Source organism: Brassica oleracea, chromosome C9 (genome assembly GCF_000695525.1).
Source record: "Brassica oleracea var. oleracea cultivar TO1000 chromosome C9, BOL, whole genome shotgun sequence".
Lineage (NCBI taxonomy): Eukaryota > Viridiplantae > Streptophyta > Magnoliopsida > Brassicales > Brassicaceae > Brassica > Brassica oleracea.
In genome coordinates, this window is record NC_027756.1 from 1,825,724 (window position 1) to 1,845,518 (window position 19,795).

The 19,795-nt window shown below is 33.0% G+C and overlaps 2 protein-coding genes and 1 pseudogene across 3 annotated transcripts; 2 read left to right on the forward strand and 1 right to left on the reverse strand.

The window, feature by feature from the left end:
* Positions 1-40: 40 nt before the first annotated feature.
* LOC106313181 (transcription factor ICE1-like) lies at positions 41-1,948 on the reverse strand. Of its 2 annotated transcripts, none has more exons than XM_013750922.1 (5): positions 1,846-1,948; positions 921-1,753; positions 628-828; positions 376-546; positions 41-297 (listed from the first exon to the last, which is right to left on the reverse strand). In XM_013750922.1, exons 2-5 carry the CDS (start codon positions 1,638-1,640, stop codon positions 214-216), a joined length of 1,176 nt encoding a protein of 391 aa, XP_013606376.1. In that variant the 5' UTR covers positions 1,641-1,753; positions 1,846-1,948; the 3' UTR covers positions 41-213. The 2 variants fall into 2 exon arrangements, with proteins under 2 accessions (XP_013606376.1, XP_013606377.1); XM_013750923.1 differs by having other exon boundaries at positions 921-1,651; positions 1,846-1,856.
* An 844-nt stretch (positions 1,949-2,792) lies between these two features.
* LOC106313543 (pentatricopeptide repeat-containing protein At3g26782, mitochondrial) lies at positions 2,793-4,851 on the forward strand. Its single transcript, XM_013751376.1, has one exon. It carries the CDS (start codon positions 2,824-2,826, stop codon positions 4,792-4,794), a length of 1,971 nt encoding a protein of 656 aa, XP_013606830.1. The 5' UTR covers positions 2,793-2,823; the 3' UTR covers positions 4,795-4,851.
* A 9,599-nt stretch (positions 4,852-14,450) lies between these two features.
* Positions 14,451-19,171, forward strand: LOC106314079 (annotated as a pseudogene).
* The last annotated feature ends 624 nt before the right edge of the window (positions 19,172-19,795 follow it).

Consider the following 19,795-nt stretch of genomic DNA (forward strand, 5'->3'; position numbering starts at 1 on the left):
CCCCAATGTTAATCAAACGGTAATAACTTAAAACACACGATAATAAAGGCTGGAGTAATATATCGAACAACCCCCCCCAAGTTCAAAAAGGTTAATTTAAACATGTCTCATGTACAATTGCATACTTGATGAAAGAAAGTAAAGAAAATTGCATGTTTAAAGGCTTAGTTTCTTCTAGCACTCTACTTCATCAGATGCTCAAGAACCTCATGATCAGATCAGACCAGCATAGCCCGCTGTATCTAAAAGCACTGCTTTGATTTGATCAGGCAATATCTCATGTCCTTCTTGGCATTGCTGGTACACAAAAAGAAAAAATGTCATAGTCCCAAAATGTTTAAATTGAGAGTAAGATGATGAAGTTATTAATCTCACCTCAGCGCGGAACACATCCAAGGCAAACCCGTTGAAACAGCTGATCACAGCTTGCTGAACATCCAATCCAAGATTATCCAAGGCCTTCATGGTAGCTAGCAAAAGACCAGGTCTACGACCACAGAACATGTGAATGTTCACTGCTCTTCCTTCCCTTACTCTAACCTCAACCTGTGGATTAAAAAAAAAAAAAAAAGAGTAAATAAATGTCTAAAACTCAACCACAAGAAAAAAACAAAGTCTAAGCCTTACTCTTGCTTGTTGGCCTTTAGAGCTTGGCAACGATGAAGGACAGAGCTCTTCCTTGACATGGCAAGAAAGACTCTGCGGAGTTTGAGGCAAAGATCCAGGTGGAGTTGGAGTTGACTCAAGTTCGTTGTGAAGATCATTGATCCTTTGTAAAAGTTCCTTGAGGTAATCGATTGCATCTCCAAGTATTGATGCTCTATCCATCTACAAACCAAACCTTATCACAAACAACACAACAAAGACAAAGACAGAGAAAAAAACTATTAAAGGAGATAAAGAGAGAAGTGATTGTTTACTTTGCTGATCTTGGGGACAATTGATCTAAGCATATAAAGCCTGTCGTTAAGCTTCTTCCTTCTTCTCCTCTCAGCCATTAGATTCTTAGCAGGCAGTCCTTTCCTCTTACCTTTACCTCCTCTGTTCTGAACACTCTCGTTCAGCTCATCAGACTCATCGCTCAGCTTCCTCTCTGAGTTTCCAAACTTGGTTTCAGAGCTCTGACGCATGGCTGCACGTTTCTGGAACAGAGTAGGCTGTCCACCAGAGGATGATGCTAACACCTCTAAAGGCTTCAGAACTTTCGCAGGACTGGTGAAGCCTTGTAACTCCAAAGGAGTGAAGCCTTGTGTCAACGAACCCAACTCGAAGGCATTGTCGAAAGGGTTTGTGTCGGAAGGAGCGCTGAGGAGACAAGACTTGTTGTTAGAAGGTAAGAAGGAAGGCTGAGATGTGTCGAGGGTAAAAAGTTGAGAGGAAGAGGAATCAAGAAGAAGATTGTCGTTGGGATTGAAAAGGAAATCGCCGAGGAATCTGAAGTCTTCTTGCTGGTTCTGTAACACGTGGAGATCTTGTGGATGTTGTTGTTGTTGGTTACTGAACCAATCACTTTCAAGCATAGGCGCCTTGAAATGAGAAAGAGAAGAAGCTCCAACGTGTTCTTGATTCCCACCCCACGAAGCTTCCTCCTCTCCGCTGCTGTTTAACCATACAGCACCGCCGTTTCCGTCGAGGGCCATCGTAAAGTTGCCTTTTGCACAAAAGACGAAGAAAAAAGTTTGAAACTTTTAGAGAGGTTAAAGTGGAATCACGAGGAATCCATGAGGTGGGCTAGTTAGAAAAGAAGCAAAATCTGTATAAAGATGGATTCTTTAGAGAGAGAGAACGATAGGTTCAAAAGCTTCAAACTGAGCAAAAAAAAAGCTAAACTTTTAATTTACTTACCCCAGAGTTCTCGTGAGTTCTTTGCTTATCTCCCTCTTTGTCACTGTGTCTCTATTTATATAGAGAGAGTTTGCAACTGAACTATAATGATGTTCATAAGAATCAACTAAAATGACGTAAGCTAAGAATCCATGCAACGCGTGTCCTCCATGCACTTAAGTAACTGATATTATTATTACTGCATTTTAAGCAAATTACTTTTTTGCAAAAAGGAATTTTATTTGAATTTGGAAAAGTGAATGTTTGAAATGAATGGACTCATACCTTGTTTTTTAGAGTATCAAGTTGAATCAGAGTCCTGAAATTTAGAAAGCTCTAATTAATGCTCTAAAGATTTGCTCATAGATGTCAGTCCTTACAACCTTCAATACATGCTCCTTCCTTCCTTCTCCGGTGAAAGTACGGCTAGCTGGTTGAAGTTAGTAACTAGTACGTGAGAACAAGTTAAAATGACGGTTAACATGTTATGTCTTAAGAGTATTTAGTATTTACCAACCATGACTACATTTTAAATTGATAACAGAACCATTGGTAAAACAAATTCTTTGGGCTGTAGTTTGGAGCTTAAAAACAAATGTTTAAGTGTGAAAATCATTTTAACCCAATGGTTTGATTAAAAATTTATTATTGTTCCTAGCTCCTAGACTAAAGAGATTTGAGTTTCGAATAAAGAGAATTATGCACAATTAATAGAAAAGAATATTTACATAAAATCTTGAACATAGTGGAATGAATACCGTTAAACATATAGGTCTTATTAAACGACCAGTCTCGTCTATATAATATTAATACTATAATTAACTTAAGTTTAAAAAATAATAATAATGTCTAGTCGGTTTACAGGACAATTGTGAACTGAACAAGACCTACCAATTAACATCCCTCTTATAAATTTGATCTAATTAATGAAAGAACAGTAGAAAAATAATGTATAATTAGGCAAATATTGATTCGAGAAAAAAAAAAAAAAAAGAATGAATGAAGGTTCCGAGTAAAAAAACTCTCTTCTCGTCCGCCTCTCGTCTTCTCCACACGGAGAGACAAACAGACAGACAAAACTTAACAACTCTCTTCAACAGATACGTCGACAAGACCGATGTCTTCTCATGGAACTCCGTCATCGCCGACCTCGCCCGCAGCAACGACTCTTCCGAAGCTCTTCGCGCCTTTTCCTCAATGCGAAAACTCTCCCTCCACCCTAACCGCTCTACTTTCCCCTGCGCCATCAAAGCATGCTCCTCTCTCCTCGACCTCTTCTCCGGCAAGCAGACCCACCAGCAAGCCTTCGTCTTCGGCTACCACTCCGACGTCTTCGTCTCTTCCGCTCTGATCGTCATGTACTCGGCGTGCGGCCAAGTCGAAGACGCACGCAAGGTGTTCGACGAAATGCCTGAGAGAAATATCGTTTGCTGGACGTCGATGATTCGCGGGTATGACCTTAACGGTAACGCCTTTGACGCCGTTTCTCTATTCAAGGAGTTGTTACTCGATGGTAGAGATCACGAAGACGTGGATTCTAAGGGTGTGGTTTCTGTCATCTCTGCTTGTTCTCGTGTGGCGGCTAAGGGATTAACGGAGTCAATCCACGGATTTGTGGTAAAGAGAGGGTTTGAGAGAGGAGTGAGCGTTGGCAACACTCTCTTGGATGCTTATGCTAAAGGCCGAGAAGGAGGCGTAGCTGTGGCGAGAAAGATCTTTGATGAGATTGTGGGTAAAGACTCTGTTTCGTATAATTCGATTATGAGTGTGTATGCTCAGAACGGGATGTCTAGTGAGGCGTTTGATGTGTTCCGGATACTGATGAATGATAAAGGTGTGACCTTTAACTCCATTACGTTGTCTACTGTGCTCTTAGCTGTTTCGCATTCGGGTGCTTTGCGTGTAGGGAAGTGCGTGCATGATCAGGTAGTTAGGATGGGTCTCGAGGATGATGTGGTAGTCGGGACTTCGATAATCGATATGTACTGCAAATGCGGAAGAGTTGAGGCGGCGAGGAAGGTGTTTGATCGGATGAGGAAGAAGAATGTGAGGACGTGGACGGCTATGATTGCTGGATACGGGATGCACGGCCACGCGGTTAAGGCGTTAGAGCTGTTCCCTGTTATGATAAGTTCGGGAGTTCGACCGAACTACATTACGTTTGTCTCTGTATTAGCTGCTTGTAGTCACGCGGGTCTTCACGTTGAAGGCTGGCGTTGGTTTAACTCGATGAAGGGGAGGTTTGGGGTGGAGCCGGGGTTGGAACACTACGGGTGTATGGTTGATCTTTTAGGTCGGGCGGGGTATCTTCAGAAGGCTTATGATTTGGTGCAAACGATGAAGATGAAGCCGGACTCTGTCATCTGGAGCTCGCTTCTCGCGGCGTGTAGGATTCACAAGAACGTGGAGCTTGCTGAGATATCAGTGGCGCGTTTGTTTGAATTGGATAGTTCGAACTGTGGTTACTACATGTTGCTTTCGCATATCTACGCCGATGCGGGGCGTTGGAAAGACGTTGAGAGGGTGAGGACGGTGATGAGGAAGCGTGGATTGGTGAAACCGCCGGGGTTTAGTTTACTTGAGTTGAACGGTGAGGTTCATGTGTTCTTGATTGGAGACGAGGAGCATCCTAAGCGCGAGGAGATTTACGAGTTTTTAGAGGAGTTGAACGTGAAGCTGTTGGAAGCGGGTTACGTGTCGAACACGGCGTCGGTGTGTCATGATGTTGATGAGGAAGAGAAGGAGATGACGCTGAGGGTTCACAGCGAGAAGCTAGCCGTTGCGTTTGGGATCATGAGCACGGTTCCTGGCGCGACGGTGAGTGTGGTTAAGAATCTGAGGGTTTGTAGTGATTGTCATGATGTGATCAAGTTGATTTCGAAGATTGTTGATAGAGAGTTTGTGGTTAGGGATGCCAAGAGGTTTCACCATTTCAAAAATGGGGTGTGTTCTTGTGGAGATTACTGGTGATTTAAAATCAGAAACTTGGTTTTATTTTTATTTTCTTATATCTTTTGTGATTTTATATACGTTTTTTTGATAAGAGAGTCGCACTAACATTTAAAAAATGCAATTTTTTAAAATTAATCTCTAAAATTACAAAAAACCTAACATTGGCGTGGCGTTAATTTGATAAATAATTGGAATATTTTAGTGAGGTATGTATGTACTGTAATAATAGTCTATTAATAGAAGGTGATAGTTAACGCTTAGCTCTTGCAGCTCGTCCGGTCTGTGTAGGCAAATAAATGCAACACATGACTATGTTCGATGCTCGAGCAAAGCATTGAGGAAGAGAGAGAGCCATTGTAAGCGACAAGAGAATCAAACAAAAAGATGCTATCAATTATGAGGTATTCATAAATACCTTTTCTTTTTAAAACAATATCAATTATGATTAATAGGTAGTATAAAAAACTACCAATCAATAATCATGTGAGGCATTGTAAATTATTTATTATTGTTATGGTATTATTTATTTTATTTTACTTCTCTTATTATGAATTTCAGAACGAGCCAACTCGCCATGTAACGAGTTGTCACATGCCTATAAGAAACAAGGAGTAGGACATTATTCTCTTATAAGACATAACCCACTTTTTATATTCTGTTACAACCTAACATCTTTGGCATGACTCCAATGAAAGAAAATTACTATAAAGGTCTTAATGAATGGATGATCTACACCATTGAATCAAAACAAAATGAGCCACACGATTTGTCCTTCCTCTCTCTCCTCCTTACACGGGACCCACCATTTTTCTTCCTCTCTTCAATTAACGTAACAACCACCATTCTTCCTCACTTCAATTCTTCACTTCAATTCTACACCAAACAATATCTCTTTTGAGAGATTGGACGAAGAACAACATAAACATCCACAACAAATCGTGTATCTTCCTCCATAGATGAACTTGGGTAATGTTTTGTCTCTCTTCTCTATCTCTCTCTCTCTCTCTCTCAAATTAGATACAATACGTTGAATCATGTTTGAACCAAAGACATTACAGTAGTAAAAGTGATTTGAAATTGAATATAATGTAAATCTAAATATAATCCTTAAATTGTGGAAGGAAAATTGTTTATATAATATGGTATAACTGGTACAACTAATGTTACTGTGATTGTTCATAAGAACTATACGACTAGTTAAACACATACAACTATTAGTCACGTATACAATATGATACTAGTACAACTAGTACAAATGTCATCACTGCTACGTGTATAACTAGAATAACCGGAACAACTACTAAGTGGTGATGTTGTTTATTATACTTTTTCAGGTAACTATGGATAACAACAGACGCGTGGTGATATATTTTGATCAAGGGGGTAGTTATTCAGATGTGGGAGATGAAGTTCGATGGAAGCGGAAAGACCGACATATTTCTACTTTAGTGTTTACGATGAGAAGTGATGAGGAGGTGACTTACTCTCAGTTGGTTGATAGAGTATGCAGGAAAATGAAGATTGATGTAGCTTTGTCCAAGATTCAGCTGAGTTACTTTCCGTTTGGAATGGATGATAAGAGGCCATGTTACATCTTCGATGATGAAGATGTTTTAGGATATTTATTGGAAGTCACAAAGTCATCTCCTTCTTAGCCGGTTCAACCTCCTTCTTCTTTGTCGGTGAGGATTTCTTTTTCTTCTTTGGTGGAGATTCTTTCTTTTTCTTGGTGAATCTTAGTTTAGATGTCATTTCCGCTGGTGGAATTGATGAGTGAAGAACAAAATGTTCAGAGATCGTGAAATGAAGAAAGTGGGGAAGTTTTGTTACGATTTAGGGATTTAGGATCCGAGTTTTAGATGGGTCGGGTTTATGGGTGGAGCTAGTGAGGGCATGAATTGTAAATAAATCAAAATCGTTTGGGCTTTTAGCTATTTCCCCTTGTTTTGTATTTAAATTTTAATGAAAACTAAAAACAAATTAAAACAGGGCCACGAGAGAATTTTTGAAATCCATGTGTCTCATGACAGAATTTGATCCCAAGGAATATAAAACTGTCCAATAGCTGTTGGAAGAATCACACTATCTTTCAAAAATTAATCGTACTTTCTTTTCACTTTCACAGCCTAAGCCAACACACATAACCTGGAATATACTGCAAACAGAAAGAAGCTGGTGAGGGATTATTACTTCATTGAAGTTTAAACACGATTTCAAATGATCAGTTGATATAATATAAAGGTATACACATTACAACAGAAACAGCAAATTTCTCAAAAGAGAAAAGTGTGTTTTGTTTATCATACCAGGCAAGGATTAACAAACTAAAGCCGTGAAACATAATTGCACTTATTCATCAAAACAAAACACTTCAGTGACTCCCATCTAGTGTAAACAAAACACTTCATGTGTAAATTGTAATATAAAACACTTTAGGATATATGCAAAATGCATTTTAACTTCTTAATGAAAAAAGCTGATCACCATCAACTATATTCATCATCCACGAGCCCACCGATCGATTTAGTAGAAGTCTTCGACAGATATATTCTCGACTGAGCTCAAACCCCTCGAATGATCCAAACTTGGAATAAAAATTACTCGTCGTCGTCGACTGTTGCAAAAGCTCTGCTGCTCCTTTTTCAGAAAACCAATTGCGTCTTATTTCTTATATTTTTGCTATACGATTGCGTCTTATTTCTCTGAGAGTTTGTAGTGATTGTCATGATGTGATCAAGTTGGTTTCCAAGAAACCAAGCGCTCGTAGCTTGGTGGTAAAGGAGGTACAGCTGTATTGTCCGCCACCCGGGTTCGAGCCTTGGCCACAACGGATTTAACATCCCTTCCGTTGGGGCGCTGGACCCCTTACGAGGGGATAGTTGGGAATGTGGCTGCCCAGATACCAGAGTTACCAAAAAAAAAAAATATATATGAGAAATGTGTTGATAGAGAGTTTGTGGTTAGAGATGCCAAGAGGTTTCACCATTTCAAAAATGGGAGTGTGTTCTTGTGGAGATTACTGGTGATTAAAATCAGAAACTTGGTTTTATTTTTATTTTCTTATTTCTTTTGTGTTTTCTATACGTTTTTGATAAGAGAGTCGTACTAACATTAATGCAAAATTAAAATAGGCTAATTTTTTTAAACTAATCTCTAAAATTACAAAAACCTAACATTGGCGTGGCATTGATTTGATAAATAATTGGAATTTTTTAGTGAGGTATGTATGTACTACTATAGTATTTTGGTTAACGCTTAGCTCTTGTAGTTCGTCCTGTCTTTGTGGGCAAGTAAATACAACACATGACTATGTTCGATGCTCGAGCAAAGCAATGAGGAAGAGAGAGGACCATTGTAAGCGACAAGAGAATCAAACAGTAAGATGCCATCAATTACCTATATGAGCTATTCATAAATACCTCTTCTTTTTGAAAAATATCAACATTGGTATAGGTATTGTAAATTATTCATCATTATTATGGTATTCTTTATTTTATTTTACTTTTCTTATTATGAATTTCAGAACGAGATAACTCGTCAAGTAACGAACTAAAACAATTGTCATATGCCTATAAGAAAATAAGGAGTATACAGCATAGCTGTTGGAAGAATCACACAATCTTTCAAGAATTAACCGTACTTTCTTTTCACTTTCACAGCCAAAAGCCAATTAGCCAACACACAGCACTTTGAATATACGGCAAACAGAAAGAAGCTGGTGAGGAGTTATTCTTCACTGAAGTTTTAACACGATTTCAAAAGACCAGTTGATAAGATTTAACGGTAATACTTTACCCGAGAAACAGTAAATTTCGCAAAAAAAAAAAAGTGAGTTACAATTTTGACTTGCACCCTTTATAAAATTTGTTAATTCAACACCTAATGCAACATCATTGAAAATTCCATGTTTTTTAGTTACAATTTTAATTGATTTTCCTGTCTAAAAATAAAACTGGAAACAATAAATTTTCCAAAACATTCATGTGTCAAGTTACTTTAATGGACTTTTTGGCTTTGTAAATTTTGAAATATTATTGAAAAAATTGTTTTTAGGCCAAAAAAAAATGATAACTATGCACTATTAGACTAATTTTTTTTTGTAATACCCTTTAGTATTTTCTAAAATAAATCAAATAAATAGTTTTACAAACAAAAAAAGTTCAAAAAATAGTAACTGCAGATGAAATACAAATATCAACTTATTAGTATTTTTTCCACTTCTAAAAATGTTTAAATCATAATTTCATATTTTGTTCTACAAAAAAATATAATTGATATTCTACAAAGTAGAAAATGTAATCCACTTTTTCATTGAATTTAATATGTTTAGAATACGTGATTTACATAAATAATAGTAATCTAAAAATATTTGGAAAAGACACTCCGCGTTTAACCCATCGTTCTAAAATCTGTAAAAATCAGAATCTACACATTACTATAAATCTAAAACTAGTAGAAATCGATTTTAAACATGTTTACTGGATTCTACATATAGTAGAATACATATTCTACGGATAAGGATAGTCAGTTCCAAAAATATGGGAAGAGAATATTAGGAAATATTCAGTTTCCTTATTTATTAAAACGATTTTTTTAAAAAGAAAATCGTTATTTATTAAATCAATTTTTACATTAAAAAAAAGCTTAAAACATCGATTTGGAAACTTCTTCTCACGCCATCTTCTTCTCCCCTTTCTTTTTCAAGGAGAAGAGAAAAATGGGTTTGATTAATTAGAAATCGTGTTTTCAGAGTTCAACTCGTGTTTATTCGGTTCAAATCAAGTGGAAATCAAACCGGATTTAATCAACGAAAACCAAAAAAATCGATTTGAAAGACTTACCTAGACACATGATCGATCTATCCCGAAGACACGACCGATCAATCGAAGTGGGATCGAGCTTCTGCGATTGACTGACCTGGGCTTGATCGATCAGTATATGCTGCACATATTTTCGTTGTTCTTGATATATTTATCAGGATCGAACGGTTGCTTACGGGATCGGTCGATCCTTTTGAGAAAAAAAACTTCAAACTTTAGGTTTTTTTTGGGGATTTTTAATATATTTTTTAATCATTTTAGTTAAAAATTATATGTTAATAATTAACAATTGTTTTATTAAATGTAATTTCGAATTTTTAATTGAAATTAAGGGCAGTATTGCCATTTTGAAAATATTTAGACTAATAGGACATAAAGTATATGAGAATGATAACTATGTTCTATTAATCTAATTTCATATACTTTATGTCCTATTAGTCTAAATATTTTCAAAAATTCATATTTTAATTATTTTAGACTAATAGGACATAAAGTATTTTTTCTAATTTTATTTTTGTTTGAAAACATTACTCTTCCTAATTTTGTGCTAGCCAAATATTTTTATAATCTTTCTTTAGTGAACATTTACAAGGATTTTCTTACCACTGGATTTTTTTAATTTAAAGTTTATGCTATTATTATTTCATTTAGTTTATTGTACCGTTGATATTAGAATAAATAGTATTATTAATGCAAATGATTTTTAAAATAATATATTGCAAATTATTTTATAATTCAAAATACGAAATTGTTATATTTACATATTTATTTTTAAATAATAATTGTTTATTTATTTTAATAAATATTTTATTATTTATATTCTCAATGATTTTATTAAAAATCATACTTATTTATATATCAAAAAAGTTACCACTCATCAATTTTTATAAATGGGTAATTCTTGTTTGTACTACAAACTTATCACATAAATTTACAGTTTTTACTGTATAAAAATTATTACATCGAATTAAAAAATATATTACAACTCAACTTTAATACTATGTATGTCACCAATGAGAGCCTCTATTAATGATGAAGCCAAGTTACAAATTGATTAGAGCTCCAAGATGAGAAAATCAATGCGTTTCAGAACCCTACTTGCCATTGTGATCCTCACAAGCTAGTTTCATGTTCAGCTTATATGAAAATTTGAACTCTTTTTGTGTATTTCTTTTGTTATTAATATTAAAGTGGTCTTGTTATTGGTGAAGGACTAAAGGGTTGTGCACTTGTGCTATTATTTGTTCTGATTCGGAAGATACCACAGAATGACAGAAGTAAACTACAAATGAGAAAGGCTCCAAAAGAAGAAGAGAATATATCTTTTTGCTAACATGAAAAGGTGATACATAACCAGATCAAAAGCTAAACCTCAGTTTCAAAAAAAAAAGAGAGCTTAATCTCAACGTTCTTCTTGCTTCTCTTTGATGGAGGTGCGATTAAATACACAAACGTACGTAACAATAATCGATATCACTGAGACTTGAGGTCCAAATTTTCCGACCCAATCTCTGCGGATAAACAATTTCAATCAACATATGACAAGATAACATCAAATATGATCTATGGAAAGTATGATTCTTAAACTGTTTGTAAAGGGTCATCACTCATACAACGTTACATGTATCTTCATAATTTTTTTTGTTTTAAACTACATAAGATATACTGATCTTGACATACTTTTGCCGGCATTTTAGAGGCGTTCAAGAAGAATTACATGAAAACAGAGAAAATATGTTAGTTAATCACAGAGGACGGGCCAATAATAACGATGAATCAATTAAATATTAGTAATGGAAAATGCACCCATGCACTGTTGATTACGTATCATTCATTCCCGAAGGAAAAAAACTTTAAACCTCTGAAAGTTTATATATTCTAGCATCGTCTGATTCACATAACATATCACATTTTTCACAGTGACACCAAACTGAAAACAAAATCGTATCGTGATTCAGAGAAATGGTTTTTTTGCTCATGTTTATGGATGATATTGAAGTGCAAGGTGATGCAGAAACTGAAGCGGAACGCCATTTCCGGAAAAAGATCCAGACGTGACCAACCATTTGTCTTCGGGTTCCTTTCCATTTCTTGTCATTCATTGTTTATATCTTCACTTATCCAAAGTATTTCTTCAGTAAATCTTTCATAGAGACTGAAGAAACACTTTAGATATGTGAAGATATAAACAATAAATGAAAAGGAAAGAAGGGAACCAGAAGTCGATGGTTGGTCACGTCTGGATCGCTGACTGGTTTCTGCATCATCTTGCGATTCAGTATCAACATAAAAGGAGCAAAGAACCATCTTTCTAAATCACTATACAATTGTTTTCAGTTTACATGTCACTGTGAAAACTGCGATATGCTATGCGAATCAGACGATGCCATATATATATATATATATTATTATTTTTGAAGATTTTTTTCCTTCGGGGATGAATGACAGTTAATCAACATGCAGTTCATGGGTGCACCAAAATGGTATACGTTTCACCAATTGCAGACTGACCTTATAAAACAAATTTATTGTACCTCAAAAGAATATTTCGAAAAACGTTTTGGAAAACACCTTGAATACTATAGATATATGTGTTTGTGGGCATGGTGTATATACATTATGTATACACAAAATGAAAAACATACATTTATACACTATATATAGCTCAAAGTCAGAAACATTATACCTTTACATGATCTTTCATGTTGTGTCTCTCTTATTTGGATGAAGGTAAATGTTTGAGATGAGAGAGAAGAACATATAAGGACAGCCAAGGAGACTGCCTAGTATCTTTATAAGCAAGATCATTAGTTGAGATAACCTATATAAATTCATCTTTCAAACATGATACCATGACCATCTTAATTCTCAAAGAAGTGGGAAAGTCATCCTTGGCTAGCAAATATGATTCTCCTATTCATCTTTGACATCTCCTTCTAAACGATGCCTCCACTCAGTCCCTGATGCAGCGTGGATCATATTACTTATGGGCTTTGGTTTTCCTTTTTTCTTTCGGTGTTATCTTTTTTCATGTAAGTTTAGTTATAATTCATTTTCTTATAAGGAATAGGGTTTTTATTTAGCTATATAAAGAAAAGATCCCTTGACTTGTAAGGGTACGTTATATTTTGATTATTAATTTAAAGAGCTTTAGTTTTTTTTAATCCTTTCAATCGGCTAGAACATAGGTGTTCTCAACGATCACAAGAAGACTTTGATTTTAAAAATTATCAGACTAAATAGGATCATCGTGTTATCATAGCGTGACTTACATCAGTTGGTATCAGAGCTACATCAGTTGGAATAATAATCTGGCTCTGATACCACCTGAAGCTACTATAACACAAATAATCTTATTTAATCTAAGAATACCTAAGAATCAATGTTTTTTTAAATTCGTTGAGATCTTTATAGATCTACCGAAAACAAAAAACAAAGAGAAAACTTTCAACTTTTATTAATTGAATTATAAACTGAATACAAACTTAAGCATAAGAAATATATATATAAACCATAAATCGTAAAACAATAAAAAAATTATCTAAATTTAATATAATTAATAAAATAAATAATAAAATGTTTGTAGCAAATGTATTTTCGTATAAGGCTTCATCAAAGATGGATCAAACGATTAATTTGGTAGTAAATTTATATTAAATTTTATGTGGATTCAAAAAGATAGAAAGAAAAATAGGTATAACATGGATGAAAAAAGCATGTCAAAATAGCCGAGGAGACTGCCTGAAACCTAACCCACAAAGATTCAATATGATTTTTGAATTATTATACTTCATCAATGCATAATAATCCAAAACCCATCACTTAAAATTGAATCATGGAGGTAAAAAAGAGCAGGCAAGTCATCCTTGGCTACTAAACATGACTCTTTTCGCCATGTTAGACCTCTATTTCTCATTATACACTTCACTACTGTCTGTGTTTGTACTCATTCCTCACATCCATTTGCCCTATTTTTATAACCCTTGAGAAGGAATATTTTGTCTATTGATTTCTCTAATGAATCTTTTCTGTATGGGCTAAATATGGTCACTTTGTATTCTCCATGACCGGAATATGTTCCCCTTAATGGACCATTTTCTGGTCATTAAGATAATATTTGTTTCTTTGTCGGTCCATTTTATAAATTTTTATATATCGTATTTCATTGGTGGTTATCAGAATCTCCACATGTAGAAACTATTATTCAATAGAAGATAGCTAGCTATGAAGTCTTGTGGTCCATCCTCCTGGTCTTAGCGCTTTGTGTCATAGTTATGGTCCTTTAAATTGATGCTTATACCTTCTGGTATGGGCTAGTTGTTCTTGACTTTTCCTCTAACTTAGAAACTTAAATTTATATTCATTTCTTTCGAATATCCAAAATAGGAAAAAAAAAATTCACGATCTGTTACCTCTAAATCAAAGAATAAGAATACCATTCATTTTCGAAAGTAGTCTATTCTCTTTTCTATTATCCATATCTTTTTCTATACCGATTGTTGAGATTTGATTCGGTTCGAACATGTCGTTTCGGTAAATCTTTGCAAATATTAAATTCATGTGCACGTCTTGGTAATATTTGTAACAAGTTCTCTAGTATACAGATATCAACTGTAGCAAAATAATTATAAGGCAAAAAAGTTTTTCATAGAAGACGAAAACAAAGCAGGACATGAACAACACCGCCTTTTGAAACAAGACCACAGACTCACAAAACCGATGTAGCTATACTCATCAAAATACGAAACAAGCATTTATTCATCAAAATACGAAACAAGCATTTATTCATCAAAATAGAGAATTTGAAACTAACCAACTAAAGAATATACATAAACTGACTACTATATTCACTTTATGGCGATCTCTGATTCTCTACAACCGGCGGTTTGGTCAAACGTACGCGGCAGCTTCATCGTTCGATCAGCTCTCCTACTCCTGGAAGGTGATCGATACACTATGAGGTTTCAATAATCCACAGCAACAGATATTCCCTTATGCTTGCAATTCAAAAAAAAAAATTCAGTAAACAAAAATATTAATTAAAACCCTACAAGTCTGCCTTGATTTTTGTTCATGAATATTATATATTACGTTTATAATATTATCTATTTTTATATATCATCAGTTGTTGGATAGCAAAGTTATATAATTTATAATATTAATTTAAAATTTTTATCTAATATAATATTTTATATTTAAATAAAAATTAAAATTAAAATTTTTTGGGTATAAATTATTTCCACACCTTGTGGGACCATGTCTAATTATACATATTTGAGAAGTGTTTCAGTATGTGTATGTGTCATCAATAAAATGATTCTTAGAATTATTTTAAATATATATTTAAATTAATAGAATAGTTACATGACATTCATTATTTGGTTTAAATTTTAAACATATATTATATTTTTCACTAAACTAACTACAAAATTAATTAATAATCTACAAAAAATCATTTAAGTAAAATATATGGAATTATCTAATATGATTTAAAATATATATTAAATTAATGATATTGAATAATTTGAATAATAAAGGTTTTATAAAAAAAATTGTATCTTCTAACATTTTTGTTTCAATTTTATATTATTAAAATAAATAAAAAATCATTTAAGTTACATAATAAAATTTTAAATTTTGTATATGTTATATTTTAAATTTTCAAAAACGATTATAAATTACTAAAACTGTTAAAGTCTCAGATTAAAAAAATTGTGATCAATATTTTAAAATTCTTGTTATAAAATACAAATGATTATAAATAAAACCATTTAAGTAGGAAAATTCATTTATTAGATATTGAGATTGAAATATGTATCATACTTGAATTGAATTGATAAAAACTAAATTTTCTTACAATTTTAACTTGATCAGTTCACTATAATATATATATTTCACATATCTTTAGTTATTATTTAAAAAATAACTTTTACAAAAACTTATTTATTCAATAAATATTTTATATAATATATTATTTTGCGTAGGAGTCAGATTTTTACCTAGTATAATTAATATACTAGATTCTGACCTGCCCTTCGAAGGGCAGATATATTTTTTATTATATATATTTAAGAAAAAGTTAATTTTCATATTTGTATTTTTCTTTGTAATCATATTGATGTATTTATTTGTAAATTTTTCCCAATGTAAATAAAGTCTACATTACCTTTGAAAGCGTGGGATTAACGTTTTGACGATAACCTTTTTTATTTATTTAAATTTTTAATTTTATATATAATTAATGGTTACATGAACTATTTTAGTTGGTATATTGATGGATTAAGATTTTAGGCGAGAGTTTTGACCCGCAGAAAACATAATATTATTTTAATTTAAATATTTATAGAATTGTCATTTTCAGTTTTATTTCTCATTTTTAACGTTTAGTTTTTGATTTTATATCTATAAATAGAAGGGGAGAATATATTTTATGTTATCAAATATAATCAAAGTTTAATCCTATTTAATATAATTTTCAATATTCATAACGTTTAGTTTAATCTGTTAATTTTCACCTGTACAGTTATTGTAAATTTAATTTGATATTTTTTTTACTAAATAACCTATGTTCTTTTAAATAAATCTGAAATCTTTAAGAAGGATCAGACAATTTGTATTACTATATTTGTAACAAAGTATGATAATATATTTATTTAAGTCATCTCACTTAATTTTAGTTTTATGTTTAAAGTTATAAAATTTAAATAAGATAGTTCTTTTTTATTTGCTCTTCTTATTAGTAAAAAATTGGCCAAAACTGATATAGGATAATTTTTATTGAAAACATTTTTATAAATATTTTTTGTTAGGTATTGAATTACAATATTGAAACTGACATTTATATGAATTTGATTTATCCAAGGTTGATAGTTAGTAATTGGGTGGTTAGTTATTAAGTTTTTGAACTATGCGTTGAAAACAAACAGTTTTTTTTGTTAAATAAAAAATTATGAATATTTCTATGCATTGGCTAATTTAATTTATAACAAAATCCTACCTTTTGATGCGTATATGTTTAGAATATATTGATTAAAATACTAAATATATTGATTACATATTATTTGAAGTAATGTAAATGAAACAAATATATTGAAAAACAAAATCTTAAGATTAATATTTGATGTATTAGGCATACTTGATTTCTTTATATATTAGTTGAATAGAGTAAAATAATTTGTTTATATATTTGTTTATATATCCAAATTTATTTAGTTTTTGTATTGAATATTTCAGATTGTAATTTTAGAACTTAAATATCAATCAAAACCTGTTCAAATGACTTTTGTTATTTAGACCTCATTTTCAAAATTCTCACGAAAAGAATAGTTGTCTACTTATAATAGTCTGTATATAAAAAAAATTTGAACCCCGCTGGCCACACAGATATGGACTATTGCTTTCGGCTCATTTGAATGCCCATGAGAGGGTCCATCCGGAGGTTAAGTATGTGTATTTAATAAACCCGGGTTTAATCATTTATTTTTACAAAAAAAAAAAAAAAATTGAAGACTATATACTTATAGGTAATAGGAGATAGACCTTAAATAATAATATTGCAGTTATAATAATAATAATCTATGAAAATTTAAGCCTTCTGTTAAAAAAACATAATACGAAATCTTTCAAGTGTCCACAATGTCTGATATACTTTGTTTTTAACAGTGTTGATATTTATATATAGCACGTGAATTAATGGTAGAAGTCAACCTATTATAATTTCTTGATCTGATATATCTATTATCTATTATCTGTTCCTTTAATATAGGGTTAGTGGGTTAGTTTACCAAAAAAAAAAAAAAAAATAGAGTTAGTGGATTGCGGTTATATTATTTGTAGAACTAATACGTATCACTTACATAAAAAGAATCTTAAATAAAAATAAATAAATAATTGGACATAACATTTATCAACATTTATCAATAGTTCATGTTGGTGTTTTAATAGAATAGATAGATTATGTTACAAGGTTGTGTAGATATTTTTTGACCGTATCTTTTGTATATCCCTAGTACTTCGTAATTGATAAGTTTGTTTAGTTAAGCAAATCCATATAAGTTAACATATGCGTTGCTTTTGGCTATACTGTACATCCAAAGAGCGCTTTTAACTCGGGAGAGGTACTTCAGTTACTGCCTAATTGTTCTCTGACGAAAAACAATGAAACGATGGTATATTTTTAGTATTTAATTATTTCTCTCTTATCCCATTGCTTATGAACGTTCTAGGGTTTTTAAGTGTTATGGAGTGAGGTTGGAGATGCTCTAAACTCGAGTTTGGTTATGAAAGCTATCAAAGGGAACACTAGAGATTTTCAGAGATTGTTTACAGGCTTTTTTTACTTTCCAATAAAGCTCCGGTGTTAGAGAGATTGCAAATATCTTTTATTAGATTGGGTTGTGGTGCTGTAAATGTTGGAATGTGGATTGGAATTGCTTATGCACACCATGTGCGTGAGCTGGAACTCAATGCTACATCTAATAATAGAGAGACGTTTAGATTTCCTAGAAGCTTGTATAACTGTGAAACACTAGAGACCTTGAAACTCCGTGCATGGGTCCTTGTAGATGTCCCTTCTCAGGCTTGTCTGAAGTCCCTTAGAACTCTTCATCTTCATTATGTGGATTACAAAGACCATTCATCCTTTCCTAACCTCTTATTTGGTTGTCCCAATCTTGAAAATTTGTTACTGCGCCATAATCAATATTATGGGCAGATTTTCACTATTGCAGTTCCATCCTTACGAACACTAACAATTTATGATTACAATGATGGAAAAGATTTTGTGGGCTATGTGATAAATGCTCCTTCTTTGAAATACTTGAACATTCATGGGTTTAAGGCTCTTAACTGTTGTCTGATTGAGAATGCACCAGAGTTGGTGGAGGCAAATATTGATAAGTCTCTAAGATAACTAACGAGAAGCTTCTGGTATCTCTCACTTCAGTCAAACGTCTTTCCTTGGCTTTGTCACCCTTGGAGGTAAGGGTTTTTCTTGCAATCTATTAGTTACTTTCTGTTAGTACATTCCTTATGTTTTAATATGGTTTCATGTGTGTATATGTATATATGAAGGTTAGATTCCCTACTGGTCGTATCTTTTATTAGTTGGTATATTTGGAGCTTTCTACACATAAAGCCCAATGGTGGAATCTACTTCTGCTCATGCTAGAAAGTTCTCCTAAATTACAAGTCCTTAAACTCATTAATGTAAGCATTTCAAAGTTCATTCATTAGATGTTTTTGCAATATTTTATGGTAATGTGCATTGTGTTTTCCACCCCTCGTTGGTCCAGAAATGGCTTTGTGAGAAAAATTGTCTGGTGGCCTACAAGAAATGGAATCGAGAAAAGAATGTTTATGCACGTTGCTCAATCTCGAGACATTTGTGTGGAATGGCTACAAAGAGCACCTAGAAGAGGAGAAAGTGGTAGTGAAGTATAAACTAAGAAATGCAAATCGTTTGAAGAGAGCAACTTTCTCCCCTTAAGTGGGACGAGAGACTTGACATGCTTGAGGAGTTGAAAAGTGTTGTTAGGGCTTCGAATTCACCATGTAAGCTTATTTTGTCAGAATGAAAACTTTTGAATATTACTAAGAGAGTCTTGGTTGTTTCCATAAATCACTTCTAACTATGGAGCTTTACTCTTAATTGTTTTTTATATCGTTTTTTTGTGGAGGTTGAGTTCTAGTATGGCCTTCGTTTGACCGTTTGGAGATGCAAACGTTAGTTAATTTACTATGCTTTTTTAGATCAAATATATATGTAAATCTGTTTTGGATGTTGCGTTTTGATTGACTTTTGACAGTCTGGTAAGAAAAAGAACCTCAACTTTTATCTGTTGTCTCGATGATATCTACAATAATAAGGTTTGTGATCTTATAGGTAGCTGTTAGCTTGTTGGCATTTGGAAATATGTAACAGAATACTTAACTAAGTTCATAATATGACCAGAGATAATAAAAAAACAGTTCGACTCCAAGAGGGAAATTGACTGAACAATAAGCATGAGGCGAGAGATCGATACCAAAGAGAACATACACCAAAACTTTCCCACCAGTTTCTTGCTTTTCAAGAAAAGAACATTATGAACATGTATATTCGTTACCCAGAACGTTTACCACGTCGTGAAGCTTATATCAAGATAGTACAATATTCAACATATATTTTGTGAAATAATCTGCGTTATGTAGTTTTGTAT